The sequence below is a fragment of the Phyllobates terribilis genome, unplaced genomic scaffold (genome assembly GCF_046119375.1).
Source record: "Phyllobates terribilis strain yellow unplaced genomic scaffold, ASM4611937v1 Scaffold_3__8_contigs__length_932513732, whole genome shotgun sequence".
Classification (NCBI taxonomy): domain Eukaryota; kingdom Metazoa; phylum Chordata; class Amphibia; order Anura; family Dendrobatidae; genus Phyllobates; species Phyllobates terribilis.
The window spans coordinates 155,570,392-155,593,777 of NW_027362763.1; the positions used below are offsets into that span (position 1 = coordinate 155,570,392).

Consider the following 23,386-nt stretch of genomic DNA (forward strand, 5'->3'; position numbering starts at 1 on the left):
CTGCCGAACCTATAGCATGCAGCAAGAAAAATGTTGCAAAAATTGCCAAAGAAATATTCTTGCAAAAATTGTGGAAATTTTAGCAAAAAAAAAAAAAAAAAAAAAAGCAAAAAACTTAACTGGACTGTGAAAAAAAAAAAAAGAATTGACGTGTTACTTCTTTGATGGAGATATCTTCTGATAGCCACAGCAGATTGACATTAAAGTGAAAAGGCCGCATCATAAGAGTGATGGGGGAGCTTCAAAAACTACGAGCAGGATGGATTTCGGACGTTGGATTTTTCCATCTCAATGAAACTGTGAGCACACCCCATGGGCTTGTTCACGTTATGTTTTTTGTTGCTTTTTACCATGCGTTTTTATGCTGCTGCTGCAAAACAGCAGCGTTTTACAGTAACAGCAAAGTGAATGAGAAGTCTGACATCTTGTGCACACGATGCTTATTTTTTCCTTACAGATTTGAACCTTCACAGTGTTTTTGTCAATTCTTCCAGCGTTTTTCAACCATTCAAATGAACTGGAAAAAAACTCAAGTAAAAACCCATCAAATCCGCATGCAAAAATGCATGTATTGTAAGCAGCGTTTTCCCTGCTGAAAATACTAAATGTGTGCACAAGGCACGGAGATAGAAAAATGTGTAACTGCAGCTTCTTCCCCAGGGAGGATTGTTCCTACATCTTGTCCTGCGCTGGTAAATACATAAAAAGCCTCCGAGTAATAATGGGAGTAATTAGGCTTTACGGCCTAAACCCTGGGCGTTACATAAATTCTGCGCTATGTACTCCTAAGACTCAGGGTCAGTGTATTATATAAGCCTCATTTACATGACAAAACCCCACTCTTTCATCCTGATCACAGGGGAGATTGTATTACATTTAACCCCGGATTCAGAAGCAGAAAAGCATTCAGCCTTGGAGAAAGAATAGGATAAAATCAAAAATGCATCTACAGTGGCTTTTCTCTATCTCGTCCACGTCCCCAGCCACCTGACCCTCCATAACCACAGACGGAGGAGGGAAAACCATTCATGTCCTTTGTTAACCACCAGCACATCAGACTTTTGTATAAGAACACATCCAGAACCACAGACTCAAGATAGGATTCTTGTAAATGAGGAAAATGGAGTTTACCTATAAAAGATTCAGGGAAGAGCAAACGAGGGGGAGTTTAACACTATAGAGGTGCAAGGGGTGCCGAGGCAGGCACCGCACAGGTGCAAGGGATGCCCGCACAGGGGCAAGGGGTGCCCAGGCAGGCACCGCACAGGTGCAAGGGGTGCCCAGACAGGCACCGCACAGGCGCAAGGGGTGCCCAGACAGGCACCGCACAGGTGCAAGGGGTGTCCAGACAGGCACCGCACAGGCGCAAAGGGTGCCGAGGCAGGCACCGCACAGGCGCAAGGGATGCCCGCACAGGGGCAAGGGGTGCCCAGGCAGGCACCGCACAGGTGCAAGGGGTGCCCAGACAGGCACCGCACAGGTGCAAGGGGTGCCCAGACAGGCACCGCACAGGCGCAAAGGGTGCCGAGGCAGGCACCGCACAGGCGCAAAGGGTGCCGAGGCAGGCACCGCACAGGCGCAAAGGGTGCCGAGGCAGGCACCGCACAGGTGCAAAGGGTGCCGAGGCAGGCACCGCACAGGTGCAAGGGATGCCCGCACAGGGGCAAGGGGTGCCCAGGCAGGCACCGCACAGGTGCAAGGGGTGCCCAGACAGGCACCGCACAGGTGCAAGGGGTGCCCAGGCAGGCACCGCACAGGTGCAAGGAGTGCCCAGGCAGGCACCGCACAGGCGCAAAGGGTGCCGAGGCAGGCACCGCACAGGCGCAAAGGGTGCCCAGACAGGCACCGCACAGGTGCAAGGGGTGTCCAGACAGGCACCGCACAGGGGCAAGGGGTGCCCAGACAGGCACCGCACAGGGGCAAGGGGTGCCCAGACAGGCACCGCACAGGGGCAAGGGGTGCCCAGACAGGCACCGCACAGGGGCAAGGGGTGCCCAGACAGGCACCGCACAGGGGCAAGGGGTGCCCAGACAGGCACCGCACAGGGGCAAGGGGTGTCCAGACAGGCACCGCACAGGGGCAAGGGGTGCCCAGACAGGCACCGCACAGGGGCAAGAGGTGCCAGACAGGTACAAGGGGTGCCATATAGATGCAAGAGGTGCCACACAGGTACCATACAAGTACAAGAAGTGTCATACAGGTGAGAGGTGCCATACAGGTACTATACATGTGAAAGAGTTGCCGAAACAAGGAGACTCCTAGGGAAACACTGACATATTTTAGCTCCATGATCTGCTGTTTTGCATTTTAATAGTGGGTAGTCTAATATATATATGTATATATATTATAATGCTCCTTAGAATTTTTTTTTGGGTGGCCATGGGTCTGGGGGAATTCTTGGTTAGGTGTAAATTACTCAATTAATCTACAGGGTGGTGCTTAAACATGCTCGCTGGTCCCGTGTGTAATGGCTGCTGCCGACCCCCAACGATCTGATATTGATCACCTATTCTGAGGACGGGTCATCAAAATCATGTGACCGGAGCACCCTTTTAAGTGTCATGATTTCAGAATAAGCCTTTGCACGTGTACATGAGGAACAACACGATTTCTGGTCCTGTATTTGATAGTGTTTATCCCCTCTCCAGTCTGGAGTCACTGAAATCTGCAACACTTTCTCTTTGTGTCTCTGTCTCCAGCTTCTCCCCTCTCCATAGACTTCTATAGGCAGCAGATGTAATTAGATTCCTCACTGAAGACAAATCAGAGCAGTTTTTGGGAGTGAAAGCTCAGTGCGGGAAAATAGGGAGGTCAGAGAAGAGGCTCATAAGTGAAGAAAGAAGAAGATATATTACAAAATGTCATATATTCTCTAGTATTTTTGATTTGTGGAAAAACTCATTGAAACAACAGTCGCCTCTTTGCAGGAAATATGACACCTTAGGAAAATAACTCGCCTGGTGAACACACTCCTGCAGGTTTTTGTTAGCTGACCTGCAGTGATAAAATCTTGTACAACCCACATGACCGCTGCAACCAATCACTGTCCAGGGCGGTCTGGTGCTGTACATGGCGACATGACTACAGAGGCCAGAAATGTGCTGAGTAACCATGTCTGCGTCATCACTGGAGAAAAACTAACAAAGAAAGCCGGGATAGTGAATGTAGTTATGGACCAGTGGGTGGGGGTGAGTTTCAAAGGGTGGTCTTGGATTTTATGGGTTTTAAAAAAAAAAAAAAAAAAAGAGGCGCTGGAGCGGCAGAGGATTTACCAGGTGCGGTGAGTTATACAAGTTATTCCCTGCTGTGAGACAATTTTCTATAAAACCTGGACAGAAGGATCACATTAGAACCATACTGCTTTAAATGTATTCATCATTTAGAAATAATTTGCTCAAAACGGAATTTTGATGACAGCCCCTCTAAGCAAAGATTGCTGAATTTTTTTTTATTTTTTTATGGCACCTTCCCTTTAATTTGCTAAAATAGCATGCACCCAATCAGAGCAAAGCATCATCCCCACCTGTACACACCACATTACCACAGACGGCCAGCAGAGGTCAGTACTGGCTGTAGGTTGTAGTATCTGTCTGAAAAGGCAAAGTCTGAACTCCAGGATGAATATGAGCAGGAGGAAGACGTCTATCACTAGATGAAGACGTCATGTGCAGAAGGTGCAAAATACGACTGCATGAAGCAGTAAGCATCATGTAACAACACATACAAATATGCATTTGTCTTTTTGAACAGCTCCAGATGCTACTGGGCCCATAGCATTCCCATGGTGTCCTATGCCAGGACTTACACCCTTGGTTCTGCAGGCAAATACCATATGGACACCTTGGTGGAGGAGGGGGGGTGCCTATTGTTTTTGTTGTAAATTTTGGCAAATCTCTTCAGATTACCATTTTGCTTTTGGGAACATGGCTTCAAAAAGCCTGGAATGGGAAAAAAACCTGAATAAAAACAGTGTATCTGGAACTAAAAATATAATAGTGGTATTTAAAATGGGTATTCCCATCTCCGAGATCCTTGTAGTATGCGTAATAATAATATTATCAAATACCTCCAATTAGAAATGTAGTATAGTTCTCCTGATTAGCTATGTTGCTTACCCCCATGAGCGGGCATTGCAGTAGCTTAGGTATCCATGGTTACGACCACTCATACAGTGACAGTTATTTATTAGTAGTTGCAATCATGAATACCTAAGTTACTGCAATACCCTGCGCAGGAGGTAAGCAACATAGCTAATCAGGAGAACTATACTATATTTCTAATTGGAGTGATTTGCTAATATTATTATACCTACTATATATTGGGACAGGATGTTGGCTGTATAATATAGTATAGGAACCAATGCAAGATCTATAGACCTAGACGAGAATAATAAACAAAAAAGCAGAAATATTATACAATAGGCATAAATAAAAAAGAAAAAGAAAAGAGAATGCCATGTATGCGTATTCGTGTGCTGTCAGACGGCGTCCGCTTGGCATTCTCCTCCCATATATACGGTAACGCTGCAGTTTGCTGCCGCCCACGTACCTTCATCATTAGCAGACAGTTTGCCATGGAGTACATCACCCGGCCCAGACGTGACCTCCACAGCTGAACAGAGGCTGCAAAATAAGATCAGCTCGTGAATGTGCACAAATAAATTACAGGCTCTTTCTAGCCATCAATCATTGGTCCTATGAATTCTGATTTAAAAGATCCCCCTTGTTAACACCGCTGGGTCTCAGGCTAGAATTTTTAATACTCTGTAGGCTGCGAGTCAAGACAAAAGAAAAGGGAAGGGAAAAAAAAGAAAAGAAAATAAGGCTCTTTTTTTTCCTCTTCACTAAGGGACTGGCTCGAATAGTTCACGGATTAGGAAGTCTGCATAAATGATGCAGCCATGCACAACCATCAGCAGCCTTCCCGGCTTCCTAGCTCAAAATGCTAATTACAATAGCAAAAATTTCAGCGTGGTAAGACCATTAACATGCACATAAGGAAGCGGGCGCCAGATGAGATGGGGAGCAGCACAGGATATGTGGATGCTGGTGGCATTTCAGAATTATTGTAATGCCAGTGCAGACAGAGAATGGGGGCGTCTGAGCCATATAGTTGTCAGCTTTTGGCAGCGTGAAACCCAAGAGAAACCGCTGAGCTCAACTACATCCCCCTATTGTTCTGTAGCTGGCAGCCTACACAGAGCTAAGCATCTGCCAATGTTACAAGATCAAAGAGGCTCGCTAATCTTCTCCGTGCTGATGGGACCAGCAGTGAACTGGTGCAGGAGATTACAGCACATCCGGCAGCCCAGCGCTCTGCGCATACCTTCACCCCCAGCACCACCACCAGCGCTCAGACTGGAAGCTCTTGGGGCAAGGCGGCTTCCAGTGTGTCATCTTGTTTGGATCATTCATCGCCATGGTTAGATTATTACATATATTGTTGCTTCCTAACACATTTTCACAAGTTTATAATTGATTAAAATAGCAAATTCTAAAATAAACATTTTTCAAATCGAAAATCTAATTATAAATCTTTATGTACATATACACACACACACACATTATATACATACACACATCTATGTAAATACACGTACACACATTTTATATACACACACGTAAATACACATTCACACATTATATACACACACACACATTTTATATACACAATACACACACATTATATACATACACACATCTATGCAACTACACGTACACATTTTATATATACACACACACGTAAATACATGTACACACATTATATATACATACACATTTTATACACACACACATTATATATACATACACATTTTATACACACACACATATGTAAATACATGTACACACATTATATACACATATACTTAAATGTATTTTTTTTGTCCTGGAAGGAATCTATATACTTTAAAGGGCCATTCCTACTTCAACCTTATTGCCAGGATAGATGACAAATGTATGCTAGATGCAGGTCTCCGCAGTGGGGCACTCATCTATCTCAAAATAGGGAGTCCATTGCGTGGCGACCTATGGTGTAAGTTGGCTGCACTTTTGTCCCTCCATTCACTTTTATGGCTAAGCGCTTGTTTGGCAATTTTTCCGAGTTCCCATAGAAAGTATTGCAGAGAGCGCCAGGCACGTATTTCCATCTCTCTCTGCATTTCCAAGTTCGCGAGATAGAAGATCTGACATCTATAGGACAATTATAGCTAATCCCCTAAATATCGCAGATGGGAAAACCTCTTTAGAAAAACCAATGTCTCATGGAAAGGACAAATATTATAAGTTGTGAGCTTGTGGAGGAACTCCTTAAAAAAACATATGCATTAGGCTGTGTTCACATGCATAATATTTTTGGGCTCAATTGAGATAAAACTGAACCGTTTTGCACCAATTTTCAGTAATGGTGGCAAAAACGTTGCAAAGTTTGAATGTGATAGACGGGTGGTGTGGGTGGAAGTACAGCAGATGCAACATGTTAATGCTGTCTAAAGAGACATTTAAACTATTTTACCTTCTAAAAAGAATTTGGTAAAGCTGTTGATTAAGGCTGGAAAAATGGTCGGCTCATCTGAATGGAAATGCAATGACTACAAAATTAAAATGACTTTATTTACCCCAAAGGAAGCTTTCAACCTGAAAAACATCACATCACGGTGTCAACTACTTAAGATCAGGGAAGGAAAGCCATTGGACAATGAGATAAGCAAGCATACTGGGAAGTGAGGGGCATTCCCGCACCTATAGAGCTGGCAGAATGCTGATGAACCGGAACCTCCCCCTCAAATAGAGGGAATGGCAAAGTTACAGAGCACAATAATAAAGACAGTTCCTTGACATATTCTGGAAGTTGTACCACAAAAATTATGTTTTAACTTATTGTGGGGATGAGAGAAGCAAGACCATACTTTTACTCTGATTTGTGTGTTATGACAGGTACATTAGAATTCATTTTAGGGTCTGATCCCCCCGGGATCATCACATGGAAGAAGCCAGAATAAGCTACATTCCCTTCACTATTTGTACAGGCGATGCAGATTGTCCGCACAGACGGCTGTGTCCGATACCGCAGCTCAGTCTCATGTTAGCCTTATGGTGATCGGCATGGGTCTTGGTGGTCTCCTGTAATTTTCATAGGTAAAACTTGGCATACAAAAGCCCACCCAAATGGGAAATAGTTACCGTGATTGGAAAATAAATTGTCGAAAAGAAAAAAAAAAAAAAAATTGCGGGTCAAAATTCTGCGACGTGGAATATTCTTCATAATCCGGCCTGAAAATCTGATTGGTATTGAATAACTGCCTCCGTCCACCGGAGACCCCTAACAAATAAGGGACTGTTTACTAACAAAGCCCCAATCTATAGAAACCTCAGCAGCCAGATATTCCCGCTCACTGTCTTAATGAGCGCCGTGTCAATCCTGGTTAATTACTTGCTGCACCATCTGCACTATTTTCTCCTGAAATATCCCCCCATGTATTCACCTCCTTTCCCGGCCTCGCGGTGAATGTGGCATGTAGCGGTCAGGAGGCGCCCGCCACCGGCTATGTCTAGACACCAGCTTATATCTCCAGTCAGGGCCACGTGCAGATTCCAGGTGCAGGTGTCTACAAGTAATTGCAAGTGTGACTCTTATCAAATGTTCTCAGGCAAGGCTGTCACTTTGCTTTTTCCTCTATTTCTACCTTCCCGGAAGGATTCTGCCAGCATTTTAACTCCTGCATTGCTTGATAAAACACACAAAAAAAAGAATAAACGGAAGTAGATGCTATACCTGACAGTGGCCGAAACCCACCACAATTATGGAGAAATTATGGTATAAGAGCTCACCAAAAATGGGGTAATGGGAAATCTTCACCATAAAACATAAGGAAAGGTTTCATCCTTGGTCCTCCTTGCCGAGATCCAGGTGGTGTAGGGAACATGGGCAACACTTCGTGCGTAAAGGTATGCAGATTAGCTCTCGTCCAGAAGGAAGAAACCTGACTCTCTGGTGCCACCTATAGGTAGCTACTCTGTAAGTTCAACCCATTGGTGGCGTATTCCCACCTCAGCCATTCAAGTCTATGAAAATAGCATAGCGCCTGCTTCCATAATCTTGGAGACTGCATACATGTCAGCCAAATCAGAGTCACCCATCTGTAGACACAGACTTACAGGACAGAGGCCTATAGATGGGACCTTGCTTTGGGCAATACCCATACAACTCTACCCGCAAGAGTTATCAGCTTCAGGTTATGTTTATGGCAGGACCCAGCCGTCATCCTAGCCTGCCTGCTTAAATAATGGTATTTCCCACAAAAAAATTAGCGCTGGGGCATCTTATCAAAACTCATTCCTGGTGTTACTATTCCTCTTATCCATGGGACGTTTTCCTACACAGGCTAACATGATCAGCAGTGATTGAGTAATCTCAAAGTGTGTGATGACCCATTGTGGATTCACAAGATAAAACCTGAAATGGTTGAAACCAGTGCAGTAGTGCTATGACCACACACCTTCCCAGTTCTACTGGACAGGACTTGGGTCATCACAAAGCCATAGGATGATCTAAGATTAGTTCAACAGAATTGAGGATCGGAGTTACCACCATTCATTTTTCTGTTTTCTTTGGGGGGGGGGGGGTAAGATCACATTCTTGAGAATGCAAAAAAATGAATCAGTTAAGAAAGAATGGAATACGTGCACCATCGGTGGTTAGTGGAGACTCCTACATTGAATGGCTGAATCTTGTCTGGAAAAATGGGTCAAAACTGGGCATGTTCTGTGTTTATATGAACAGACACACATGAAATACATACGCTATCTCCCTATTGTGTGAATATTGCCTAAAAAGCCCCAAACACATTGGACTGATGTTGGATGAACCCACAAATGTAGACAGTTTAATATGTATGGTGGCCCCTGACAGATGATGTTGAAGGTCAATGGAGTTGGCATGTTCGATTCAGGAGCGCCAATCCTTTTTTTCTCAAAGAGATAAGCCACCGCCAGAGATGTCTGACAGCGGCTCTCTCAGACAACGAAGGCGCACTCGACAGATGGAGCGCTCCTGTATATGGCAGGGTCAGGGTAGATGGCTGTCGACTATATGATCTGTAGAACCATCGTTTGGCCAACAGCTATCTAAGGGTATGTGGGGCTTAACTCATCAAAAAGTTATCGACCCTTGAATTTCAGATTAGTCTATTTATGTCCTAGAGTCCCATTCACATTAGATTAAAGCCAGCCAAACCTCCCCATTACGGACAGGCTAACCATCTCAAGATGTTGGGGGAGGGAAGGACAGGAAAGTCTGAATTTAAACACCTGATCCCTTTTCCTTCAAGGAAGGTTAGGCTGTGGCAGCAACTTACTTCCCTCTCCCCATACAGGACACACTCAGCTGAACTGTATGGGGCTTGGGAGAGAAAGCTGAGGCATGAACGAGCTCTGAGCCGACAGCCATCGAATGTATACGGCCAGATTCAGGCAGGACTGGATCCAATAGAGGACCCATGTGCTCCGAGTAAACGAGACCTTCCAATTCCGCAGGTTCCAGCGCCAATGCTAAAAGCTTGTGATAGAAAGCCTGGAAATTGAAATGACAGAGACAAAGTGGCGTATTATTTCATAACATAAAACAAAAAAAATGACATCATTAACAGCAGCTCACGAAAATCAATTGAAATCTCAAGTGTGTGCCCGCCAGCGAGGAGGAGGAAGAACTCCACCGGCATCGATTTTACATCTGCAGAGAGAGGTCTGGAAACGTCCAAGTATTATGCAGAGAAAGCCGCTTCACAGCCATCAGCTCGGAGCCAGCCAACTGTGCCGTGATGTGTCTGAGAGGTTCTGCCCTCAGCTGCCCCCTCCTTCAGCATGACCTTCCCATCACAGCGTCTCCCTGCAAAATGTCCCCGTCTCACCAGAAGACGCTCCACCACTTCCAGCAAGCGCCTAATTAGGTCTATAGGAGAGGAATAGCAGAGCAGATGTGGGGCATAGGGCACGCCAGCACACACATCAGCTGCGGCTGTGCAGCAGAGGTATCTCTACCACCGCAGCACGGCCGCATCCAGCCTATTGTTCTGTAACATACAGGTAATCTGCAGGCCCCGGAGATTATAAAATAATACTTGTGAAATCCAGCGACGAAGAGTGTTAGTAGTAAGATGGGCACGGTTTATTGACCCGGTCGCTGTTCATGAACATGTAGGATACATGGGCAGCACGGTGGCTCAGTGGTTAGCACTGCAGCGCTGGGGTCCTGGGTTGGAATCCCACCAAGGACAACATCTGCAAGGAGTTTGTATGTTCTCCCCGTGTTTGCGTGGGTTTCCTCTGGGTTCTCCGGTTTCCTCTCACACTCCAAAGACATACTGATAGGGAATGTAGATTGTGAGCCCCAATGGGGACAGTGATGATAATGTCTGTAAAGCACTATGGAATTAATGGCGCTATATAAGTGAGTAAAATAAATAAATAAAAAAATACAGCCAATGACAACATCTTTATGTAGTTCGTACGTTCTTCCCATGTCAGCTTCCTCCAGTTACCCTACAAATCAGGTTGTGTCGCTTCCTAGAGGGCGCGTGGGCGAGATAAGAAACTGGACAGATGCTAATCCCGCTATGGACAGCTACCTGTGTGAATGCAAGCTCCGCAATATAATGGCATATGTTGGCACTATACTGTATGTAACATAAGGTAATATCATCACTCAAGACAAAACGTGTTTCAATATCCTTGCTAAACACCCTCCTCTCAAAATATATAGTGGCAAAGATCAATATTAATCAGCCACAGTGATCTCTCATTTTAGCTTTATATATGAAATGCCCGTCCATGCTGGAGAACACGGGGGTGACAGACTCCAGGGTAAAGTTTAAGGGTCAGGGCTGTATGGGGACTTCGAACAATTTTAACTATTGAGCTGCAGTCTAAAGGAATAAACACAGTAATATGCAATCTCATAGTGACTAGAGACTGTGAGCACCTACCCAATCCCTCGAACTAGGGGCGCCCTTGTCTAGCCCTGTCCCCCAGATTACCCTGTATGGTGGAGACGCCGGGGTCACGTACCTCTCTATGTTCCTAACTTGGCCCTTATCTGATCCCTCCCACACCCTGGGAGGTGTGGGGCCAAAGTGTATAGGAAAACACTAACCAGAGAGAGAGGTGTAAACAGACAAGGATAAACGAAATCATACAAATACATACACAAAATAACTGAGTGGGAAACAAAGGAGGTATAGGAAGAAAGAAACCAAATGGGAGAGGATAAGGATAAACCCGCAAACTAACTCTATGAAGCAATCTCCTGAAAAACTCCAACCGTCTACTTCAAACACTGAACTTTCTCCTTCACCACCAAACCAGGCAGTATAACCATCACTGGCAACTCCCAAGTGCCAGTGGCGAGCATATATACCAGAGGGGAGTGGCCAACACAGAACAGCTGAGACAATTCAGGATGGAGAGTTCCAGGAGATCAACTGCAATCTTTGCAATGACCGAGCAAGAAAATATGCACTGTTTAATAGGATTGTGAAGCAGTTCTATTAAGTGCAGTAGTTTGTGTAACCAGATGCCGCGAACTTCTAGCCCCTCTCTGAAGCGGTATCCCTGTGACATTTGGTGGAGGGGTTGGGATCAGCCAACAGCTTAATGTGTATGGGGCCCTCACGAGTATCTGGCAGCGGCTCTCATAAAAAAAAACACAGGAGGGCTTAGTCGAGCTGCTCGTTCCCGTATATGGGGGGGGGGGGGGGGGGGGGGGGGGGAGACAGCGGTTGGCTTAAAGATTAGTTGGCCGACACTGCAGCTATCTAATGTGTATGGGACCGTTATAGTTTTAAGGTGACAACTCAGGTGATTTTTTAATTTTATTTCATAGACAGAGTGGTATCACTAATTTAAGTTCCCTGCTCTTAGTATTATACTTACCAGACGCAGTCTTCTTCTGTTATTGGCACCGCTACAGTTGTCTTCTGTAGTTTGTGACTTGCTGGAGTGGTTTACTGGGCGAGCAGGAGGTCACTTCTCAATGCAAGTCTATGAGGCCAGAACGAGACCATCATAGATTTACATTGAAAACTTGTGACTTATCTCTGACTTTTGGTCAATCAGGAGCTGCGGTCGCAAGATGGTGGTGCAGGACCGAAGCGTGGACGGGAACAGTAGAAGACCGCAATTGGCAAGTATATAATTAGGTGCAGAGAACATGCATTAGTGATACAACTCCGGCGGTGGAACAAAACGCCAGAGTGGTGCTTCAATGAATGAGACAGCACTTTCTGTTCAGCAAAAAAAAAAAAAAAGTAAAATAAAAATGGCTATATTATATATATATATATATATATATATATATATATATATATATATATATATATATATATATATATATATATATATATATATATATATATATATATATATATATATATATACAAATATATATATATAAATATATATATAATAATGGTAGCAAGTTAGGCCCAGGGCCGTCTGTCTATATATGGTGTGAGCTTTGATCACATCTCAAGGACCCCTGCGATGCGATCAGCGGGTGGTTCCCCCTATTTCACACCTTCAATACAGCCATCAGTATAGATTGTGGTATACAAGATGATAAACTGCGGAGATCTGAGGTTTCCTTGATCTCCTGACTTTAGAGTGTGGGTGGACAGCCGCTGGGCAGTTACTGATTGCGTGGGCATTATGCAATGAAAATAGCACAAACAGACAACTGACTTACATAATGAGCACTTTTTTTTGTTAACCGTAAGCTAGGCAAATCAATATTACATTCTGATATATTATCAATAAATTATAAAGAATACGTTTATAGCAGTCAGAGGTGACATTTTCTGCAAATGGTAACATTTGGCCATCGGCGGCTGCCACCAGGGGGAGCTAAAGAGCATTGACAGCTATAAGCTCATAGTACATATTAACCCTTCTAGATAAAAAAAAAAACCTAAAAATAAAAGAGGGAAAATAGGCAGAAACAAGAAAGGAGTGTAAGACACAATAAACTGGGGAAGACATTGTGTAAGAAAGGGAAAGGCTTGCCATATAGAACAAGAATGATCGTAATTATAACATTAGGGTTTCCACAAATGGTGGAAATTGAACCTACTGGCTGTAGAAGATGCACTTCATATAGCTGTAGCTCCGGAGATGTGAATGTAATGAGAAGGAGAGGACGGGGAATTAGCATGCTGAGAGGGTTATTGGAGTCTGAAAAACAATACAGAAGGAAATTTGGATAAAGGGGACAGCAGAATGAATGTCTCTCCTGAGGTCGATGAACCTATATGTCCCTACTGCAGTGTAATGCATTCACCCATACATCTTCACGTAAGCAGAATTAACTAGCAGGTACTTATAGTGACAAGTTTAAATTGGAAAAATAAACCAAAAAACAACACTAGCCATAATAACCCTTGATTCTGTGCTGACACATCACAATTCCAAGGGTTTATAGTAGATATATAATCGGCTCGGGGGGCGGACTGCTGCGGCGGTGGCACTGGGGGGGCAGACTGCTGCAGCGGTGGCTCGGGGGGGCGGACTGCTGCAGCGGTGGCTCGGGGGGGGCAGACTGCTGCGGCGGTGGCTCGGGGGGGGGTGGGCGGACTGCTGCGGCGGTGGCTCGGGGGGGGTGGGCGGACTGCTGCAGCGGTGGCACTGGGGGGCAGACTGCTGCAGCGGTGGCTCGGGGGGGGGGGCGGACTGCTGCAGCGGTGGCTCGGGGGGGGGGGACTGCTGCAGCGGTGGCGCGGGGGGGGGCGGACTGCTGCAGCGGTGGCGCGGGGGGGGGGGGGCGGACTGCTGCGGCGGTGGCTCGGGGGGGGCAGACTGCTGCGGCGGTGGCTCGGGGGGGGCGGACTGCTGCGGCGGTGGCTCGGGGGGGGGGGGGGGCGGACTGCTGCAGCGGTGGCTCGCGGGGGGCAGACTGCTGCGGCGGTGGCTCGGGGGGGGGGGCGGACTGCTGCAGCGGTGGCTTGAGGCAATTCAATCATATAAATGGGAAAAAAAAGTATCTTTCCCTTACGTAGCCTCTAAATTAGAGGGGTTTTCTGGTTTCGAAAAACCTCCCTCCCCAGCTAGTTGTTTTTGTTTAAAAACAAAGCGCTTTATTCACCCTCTCCAGGTCCAGCGCTGAGTCTCCACTGCTGCCAATCAGTGAGCTCAGAGGCTCTGCCCAAGTTGACAGCACAAGCTGCTGAGTTCAGCGAGTGGTTGTAGTGCTAACATGAAGTCAGCACTGCAGACAATAAACAGATAGCAGGAACAGCAGCGGAGACAAAGCACTGGACCAGGGGAGGGCGAGTAAAGCTTAGTTTGATTTATAAAAAAAAACAACTGCAGCCGAGGTAGCTGGTTAATCTGAAACTGGAAATTTCATTTAAGATAGATGAATAACGAGGAGACTCCACTGTTTTGGCAGCTTGCAGAAAATACTGCTGTAATTTCCTGTTAAGCACAAGGATGTGTATGACAGTGAGGAACCCCCAATATGTGCCAGAAAGACAATCATTTTCCTGAGTGATTACAACTACTGTCGTTATGGTTCAGCATTACTGGATCTTGGGCCCCCTGTGTATGGCAGTGCCGGGTCTATGTGCACTGTATGGTGCCAATGTAAGGCACCAAGAATTAAGGGTAAGGACGCCTCCTTTATATATCAGAAAGTCATTGAACATACTAGGATGTTTTTGTTTTTTGATTCTTATGTATTCTGTACTAATCCATGGGAAAAAAAGCCTATATGCTTCCATAGGATATCAGAGGCACACAGAGGTATAATGTCAGTCAGTAGTGGTCTACTGGCACCATAAGGGGGATCCGTACAAGATCCCCACCTGGAGAACAGGGAAAAAAAAGAAATAAGACACATTCCTGCTCTATTTAAATATGTAAATCTTTAATATTCTATTGATTTGGTTAATGGTAACCAGCATGGCAGCCATTACCATGCCCATACACTTCCCATAGCCCACACATGTCAAACTCTGGTCCGTGGGAAAAATTTGGCCCGCAGGGTGATTATAATTGGCACACATCGCTGGCACTGCCCCCTCCTCCCCCCGGCATTGCACCTTCAACTGTAGAAGCATCATGGATTTCGCGTCCACTGTGTCGAACTGTGAAGAGCTGCAGAAGACATGCTGTAGAGACCGGTGCAGAGGGGTAGAGGTACTTTTTATTTTTTTAATGTGGGTCCCATTATACTATATGGAGGACTATGTGAGGCCCATTATTCTGTATGGGGGACTATGTGGGGCCCATTATTCTGTATGGAGGACTATGTGAGGCCCATTATTCTGTATGGAGGACTATGTGGGGCCCATTATTCTGCATGGGGGACTATGTGGGCCATTATTCTGTATGGAGGACTAAGTGGGCCCATTATTCTGTATGGAGGACTATGTAACATAGTAACATAGTTTTTAAGGTTGAAGGAAGACTAAATCCATCTAGTTAAACCCATAGTCTAACATGTTAATCCAGAGGAAGGCAAAAAAAATCCATGTGGCAAACACTAAGCTCCACATTGGGGAAAAAAATTCCTTCCCGACTCCATACGCCAATCAGACTAGTTCCCTGGATCAACGTCCTATCAAGGAATCTAGTGTTTATAACCTGTAATATTATACTTTTCAAGAAAGGCATCCATGCCCTTCTTAAATTTTAACAGTGAATCACTCATTACAACATTATGCGGCAGAGAGTTCCATAGTCTCACTGCTCTTACAGTAAAGAATCCGCGTCTGTGATTATGATTAAACCTTCTTTCCTCCAGACGTAGAAGATGCCCCCTTGTCCCCGTCTCTGGCCTCAGAGTAAAAAGATCAGTAGAAAGGTCTTTGTACTGTCCCCTCATATACTTGTACATAGTAATAAGATCACCCCTAAACCTTCTTTTTTCCACAGTAAATAACCCCAAGAGTAATAACCTGTCTTGGTATTGCAGACCCCCCAGTCCTCTAATAACCTTGGTAGCTCTTCTCTGCACCCTCTCTAGTTCGGTTATGTCTTTCTTATACACCGGAGACCAGAACTGTACACAGTATTCTAAGTGTGGTCGCACTAATGACTTGTATAGAGGTAAAATTATGTTCTCCTCATGAACATCTATGCCTCTTTTAATGCATCCCATTATTTTATTTGCCTTTTCAGCAGCTGCCTGACACTGGCCACTAAAGGTGAGCTTGTCGTCCACCAATACACCCAGGTCTTTTTCAGTTACAGTTTTGCCCAGTGTTTTACAATTAAGCATATAATTATACATTTTATTTCCTCTGCCCAAGTGCATTACCTTACATTTATCCCCATTAAAGCTCATTTGCCATTTATCAGCCCAAGCTTCTAGTTTACATAGATTCTCCTGTAATATAAAATTGTCCTCCTCTGTATTGATTACCCTGCAGAGTTTAGTGTCATCAACAAATATTGAAATACTACTCTGTATGCCCCCTACAAGGTCATTAATAAATATGTTAAAAAGAAGGGGGCCCAATACTGACCCCCGCGGTACCCCACTGTTAACTGAGACCCAGTCTGAGTGTTTTCCATTAATAACCACCCTTTGTTTCCTATCACTGAGCCAATTCTAAACCCACATACATATATTTTCCCCTATCCCCATTGTTCTCATTTTATGTATCAACCTTTTGTGTGGAACCGTATCAAAAGCTTTTGAAAAGTCCATATACACAACATCCACTGCATTTCCTTGGTCCAGTCCGGAACTTGCCTCCTCATAAAAGCTGATCAGATTAGTTTGACAGGAACGGTCCCTCGTAAACCCATGTTGATATTGGGTCATGAGGTTATTCTTCTTCAGATACTCTAGTATAGCATCTCTTAGGAAACCCTCCAGGATTTTACCCACAGGTAAGCTTACCGGCCTATAATTTCCAAGTTCAGTTTTTGTCCCCTTTTTGAATATTGGCACCACATTTGCTATACGCCAGTCCTGTGGTACAGACCCTGTTGTTATGGAATCTTTAAAGATTAAAAATAATGGTCTATCTATGAAGTTACTTAATTCCTGAAGTACTCGCGGGTGTATCCCATCCGGGCCCGGGGATTTGTTAACTTTAGTGATTTTTAGACACCGCCGTACTTCCTGCTGGGTTAAGCAAGTGACATTTAATGGAGAATTTTTGTTATCACTGATCATGTTTTCGGTCATGCGATTTTCTTGTGTAAATACTGTTGAAAAAAAAAATGATTTAGCATATTGGCTTTTTCCTCATCCACCATTTCACCCAGACTATTTTTAAGGGGGCCAACACTATCATTTTTTAGTTTTTTACTATTTATGTAGTTAAAGAATATTTTGGGATTATTTTTACTTTCTCTGGCAATGATTCTCTCTGGCCCATTATTCTGTATGGAGTACAATGTGGGGCCCATTATACTGTATGGAGCACTATGTGGGGCCCATTATACTGTATGGAGCACTATGTGGGGCCCATTATACTGTATGGAGCACTATGTGGGGCCCATTATACTGTATGGAGCACTATGTGGGGCCCATTATACTGTATGGAGCACTATGTGGGGCCCATTATACTGTATGGAGCACTATGTGGGGCCCATTATACTGTATGGAGCACTATGTGGGGCCCATTATACTGTATGGAGCACTATGTGGGGCCCATTATACTGTATGGAGCACTATGTGGGGCCCATTATACTGTATGGAGCACTATGTGGGGCCCATTATACTGTATGGAGCACTATGTGGGGCCCATTATACTGTATGGAGCACTATGTGGGGCCCATTATACTGTATGGAGCACTATGTGGGGCCCATTATACTGTATGGAGCACTATGTGGGGCCATTATACTGTATGGAGGACCATGTGGGGCCATTATTCTGTAAGGAATGATAAGGGAAAACTTCCTCAATTGTAGACATTCTAATAAATAACAAGATTGGCCACAACCTTGTCCAAGTTTTTGTACTGTGTACTTGAGTTTGACATCCTAATAGGCCTGATAGAATAACTGAGGTACAGATAGGGGGGCACCTAGGTAATAGCGATCATATTATCAATTTCAAAATGCCCTTCAGTAGGGTTATCAATAAGGGAACAACTAAAACATTAAACTTTAGGAGGGCGAAGTTTGATCAGCTGAAAGAAAACCTTCAACTTATAGACTGGGACAAAGTTCTTAATCAAAGGAATACGAATAGTAAATGGGAAACCTTCAAAAGAATTCTGAATACTCAGTGCGAGAGGTATATACCGTATGGGAATAAAAGGGCCAGAAATAAGAGGAAACCAATATGGTTGAATAAGAACGTAAAAGGGGCGTTGAATAGCAAAAAAGAGGCATTCAAGAGATTAAAACAGGAAAACAGCAAGGAGGCACTAATGTGTTACAAGGAAAAAACGAGAACCTGTAAAAAACAAATAAAAATAGCGAAGGAGGAAACAGAGAGACGTATTGCTAGGGAAAGTAGATCAAATCCCAAACTGTTCTTTACGTATATAAATAGTAAAAGGATTAAATCGGATAATATTGGACCGATAAAAAGTGATGAAGGCAAAATCATAGAGAAAGATGAGGATAAAGCTAATCTATTAAATAAATTTTTTTCGTCAACTTTCACAAAGGAAAAAGAACTAACAGGAGAAATGAGAAGTGACAAACTTAATCCTCCACTAAGTATGACAAATCTAACCCAAGGTGGGGTACAGAAACGCCTCAGTAACATTAAAATAAACAAATCACCAGGACCTGATGGCATACACCCACGGGTACTAAGGGAACTAAGTAATGTGATAGACAGACCGTTATATCTTATATTTAAGGACTCTGTTGAGACTGGGTCTGTACCACTTGATTGGCGACAGGCGAATGTAGTGCCAATATTCAAAAAGGGAGCGAAAAGTGACGCCGGAAACTATCGGCCGGTGAGTCTGACGTCCGTTGTGGGCAAAATTTTTGAAGGCTTTATTAATGAGGCAATCATGGAGCATCTTGATGCTAATAATCTATTAACCCCGAACCAACATGGATTCATGAGGAATCGCTCCTGCCAAACAAACCTGATTGACTTCTACGAGGAGGTTAGCTCTCGAGTAGATCAGGGGGAACCAGTGGATGTCGTGTATCTCGACTTCTCAAAAGCGTTCGATAGCGTGCCACATAATAGGTTGGTATACAAAATGAGAATGATGGGGCTGGGGGAAAATGTCTGCAGGTGGGTAGCTAACTGGCTAAAGGATAGATGGCAGAGGGTGGTTATAAATGGAATATACTCAGATTGGGTAAGCGTCACTAGTGGGGTACCACAGGGGTCTGTACTAGGCCCAATGTTATTTAATATCTTTATTAACAACATAGTCAACGGGATAAATAGTAAAATATCAATATTTGCAGATGACACAAAGTTATGTAAAACAATTAATACAAAAGAGGACAGTGCAGACCTACAGAGGGATTTGGATAAGCTGGGTAGGTGGAGCATTAAATGGCAAATGAGGTTTAACGAGGAGAAATGTAAGGTCATACATATGGGAAGGAAAAATGGAAGTCACCAGTACTCACTGAATGGGAAATCATTGGGGAATTCAGAGATGGAGAAGGACTTGGGCATCTTGATTGATAGCAAACTAAATTGGAGTGCCCAAAGTCAGGCCGCTGCTGTAAGGGCAAACAGGGTAATGGGATGTATCAGAAGAGGTATAGCTGCAAAGGATGAGAACATTGTTCTTCCACTGTACAAAGCACTGGTCAGACCACACTTGGAATACTGTGCTCTGTTATGGGCCCCAATATATAGAAAGGATATAAATGAGCTTGAAAAGGTACAAAGGAGGGCAACAAAATTAATAAAGGGAATGGAGGGACTGCAATACCCAGAGAGGTTGGCAAAACTAGGACTATTCAGCCTGGAAAAGAGAAGGTTGAGGGGGGACATAATAAATGTGTACAAATATGTTAGGGGACAGTATAGAGACCTTGGCCGGGATTTGTTCAAAAGGAGGGATATTACGGTAACAAGAGGGCATTCACTAAGACTGGAAGAGAAAAGGTTTCAGCACCAGCATAGGAAGGGGTTCTTTACGGTAAGAGCAGTGAGAATATGGAATTCACTGAGTGAGGAGACGGTAATGTCGGATTCACTACACCAGTTCAAGCGGGGACTGGATGCATTTCTAGATACCAGGCAGATTTCAGCATATACTTAAAAATAAAATAAAATAGTAGGTTGATACAGGGATTTATTCTGACTGCTGGTTTCAGAGTCGGGAGGGAATTTTTCCTCAGGTGAAGATTGGCCAAATCATTTGGGGTTTTTGCCCTCCTCTGGATCAACTTTAGCAATTACAGAACTAACAGGTCGAACTTGATGGACGCAAGTCTTTATTCGGCTTTACTAACTATGTACATCCCTGCCATAGACTGTAAATGGTCTACACATTTTCTTTAGAAAGTAGACATCTCTGTCTTCTACATCTATGCCTCCCAACTACTGTCAGTATTTACTGCAGATCTAGCATTTTATTCCTGAACATTGGCCATCGGTCACCAACTGATGCAGTGACAAATATGCAAGCCTGCAAAAAAGCTAAAATAAATAAAATCTATATCAATACTGTATATATCTATCATTCATTCAGTCATTTTACATATCGGATATTCCTTTTTTAACGGAAAAATATTCTTCCGCAACTTTTGCTGTATCCACAGCCTGTACCCCAGCGCCCCCCTACCCAATCATTAGTTCTTGATTTAGTGTCCCTTCTTCCTGGCTTCCTTCTTGCTCCTGACATTTGTATGCGGGTGACGTCCTGCACCGCTCCATGATTTAAAGTCCAGCCTAGTCGCTAATGCTCATGTTTCATTCAATAAATCACATCTAAATTAAAATATCCTTTAGGCAGCCTTCCAACCATCCAATGTTCCCTAAAATACAGGAGGCAATATGCCCAATTAGATAGAAGAGATATTTGGAAGCGGCAAACCCCGACCACCGCTCCCCCCGTCACCCATCCTACCATTTAAACTTTACTATGTTCTTAAGGGATGACTTGTTCGGAATGATTTAAGTGACGACGAGCCAAACCGGACCTCGGATAGAAGGATGCTTCATAATTTATAACCAAACATCAGAGATATATGCACCGCAGATTTCAATTCTGAAGCTGCTCCGAGCCTCTGGTTTACAAGGGGAATACTTGCCTAGAGAATTTATTGACCTTCTATACTTGGCTGACCCAGAACTCATTTTCCGAATCCACAAGTCTTCCAAAATGACTTCCAATCTATTTTGTGACTCTCAGTGGGTGAAACTGTTATTGCAGCTGGCTCTCCGATCTATCATTCTGTGTGCCCTCTCTGGTCCCAGCAGTCCATCTGTATTACACGCTCGCGCGGGGGCACGGCACCATATTATAAATGGTTAATTTTTACCGTCTTGTAATCTGCGAAACTACCTAAGAGTAAATGCATTAACAGCTCAAATGGGATTTTGGGGCTTTTGGAGAAACAGAAAGAAAAGTTAATCACAAAAAGGAACATTAAGGTCCTTGTGCTGAAATAACTTAAACGGGCAGAACAGCTCGCTAGAAAAACAAGACTCAAACACACGGCTTAGCGGGGGACTCGGTGTGTCCACGGGGCTAGTAAGAAAGCTCTCCATGTCTGAGAAACACCAACTCTAAAGCAGGATACATACATCTTTGTTAGCAAAGCTTCATTAGCTGCCTAAACCAAGACAGAACAGAAGGTCCTGAGTCTTTTTAAAGAAACACCAAGGTATAAAAAAATATATATATTATACATACATAAAAAACACACACACACACACACACACACACACACACACACACACACAGTGTCTTGAAAAAGTATTCATACTCAGTGAACTTTTCCACATTTTGTCACGTTACACCCACAAACTTAAATGTATTTTATTGAGATTTTACCTCATATACCAACACAAAGTAACAAGAATTTGTGAAGTGTAAAGGGAATGATACCAGGTTTTCTAAATATTTTAAAAGCATGAATCTGAAAATTGTAATGTACATTTGTATTCAGACCCCTGAATCAATACTGTGTAGGACCACCATTCGCTGCAGTTACTGCTACAAGTCTTTTGGGGTCTGTCTCTTCCAGCTTTACACATGTAGAGGCTGAAATTTTTGCCCAATCTTCTTTGCACACTCGCTCTCGAGTCTGAACAGCAATTTAATTTTCAAGTCTTGCCACAGATTCTCAATGAGATTTAGGTCTGGACTGTGACGGGGCCATTCACACACATCAATATGCTCTGATCTAAACCATCCATTGTAGCTCTGGCAGTATGTTTAGGGTTGTTGTCCTTCTGGAAGATGAACCTATGCCCCAGGCTCAACTCTTTTACAGCCCCTAACGGGTTTTCCTTCAGGATTGTCTTGTATTTCGATCCATCCATCTTCTCATCAACTCTGACCATCATCCCTTTCCCTGCTGAAGAAAATAATTTCCACAACATGATGCTGCCACCACCATGTTTGACAGTGGGGAGGATGTTTTTAGGGTGATGTGCAGTTTTTCACCAAACTTTGAATTCTGCATTTAGCTCAAAAAGTTCTACTTTGGTCTCATCTGATCAGAGCACCTTCTGCCGAATATGCTAGCTGTGTTCCCTACATGGCTTTTTGCAAACTGCAAATGAGTCTTCTTTTGGCTTGCTTTCAAAAATGGCTTTCTTCTTGCCCCTCTTCCATAAAGGCCAGATTTGTGGAGTATATGACCAACAGTTGTCCTGTGAACAGATTCTCCCACCTGAGCTGTAGATCTCTGCAGCTCCTCCAGTCTAACTATAGGCCTCTTGGCTGCTTCTCTAATTAGTGCTCTCCTTGCTTGGCTTGTCAGTTTAGATGGACAGCCATGCCTTGGTAGGTTTGCAGTTGTGCCATACTCCTTCCATTTTTGGATGATGGATTGAACATTGCTCTGTGAGATGTTCAGAGCTTGGACTACTTTTTTTTTTTTTTTTAAATAACCTAATCCTGCTTTACTCTTCTCTACATCTTTATCCCTGACCTGTCTGGTGTGTTCCTTGGATTTCATTTCCTTAATGCTCTCAAACAAACTTCTGAGGCCTTCACAGAACAGGTGTAGTTATACTCAGAATAAATTACACACAGGTCGATTCAATTTACAAATTATGAGACTTCTGGAGGTAACTGGTCACTCACTTCATGTTGGTATATCACATACAATCTCAACAAAATACGGTTTGTGGCGGGTGTAATGTGGAAAATGTGGAAAAGTTCAAGGGGCACTTATTTAGGCATTATATACACACACAAACAAACTCAAGCAATACTGTTCAAAAGTCTTAGGCAGGTGTGGTAAAAAAATGCTGCAAATTAAGAAT

General features: G+C 43.9%; 1 protein-coding gene across 1 annotated transcript in view; it reads right to left on the minus strand.

The window, feature by feature from the left end:
* Positions 1–23,386, minus strand: part of TRAPPC12 (trafficking protein particle complex subunit 12) — a 132,430-nt gene that overhangs the window by 28,687 nt on the left and 80,357 nt on the right. The window contains exon 8 of the mRNA XM_073674208.1: positions 4,549–4,622. Within this exon, the coding sequence (XP_073530309.1) occupies positions 4,549–4,622 (74 nt within the window). The remainder of the gene's footprint in view (positions 1–4,548; positions 4,623–23,386) is intronic.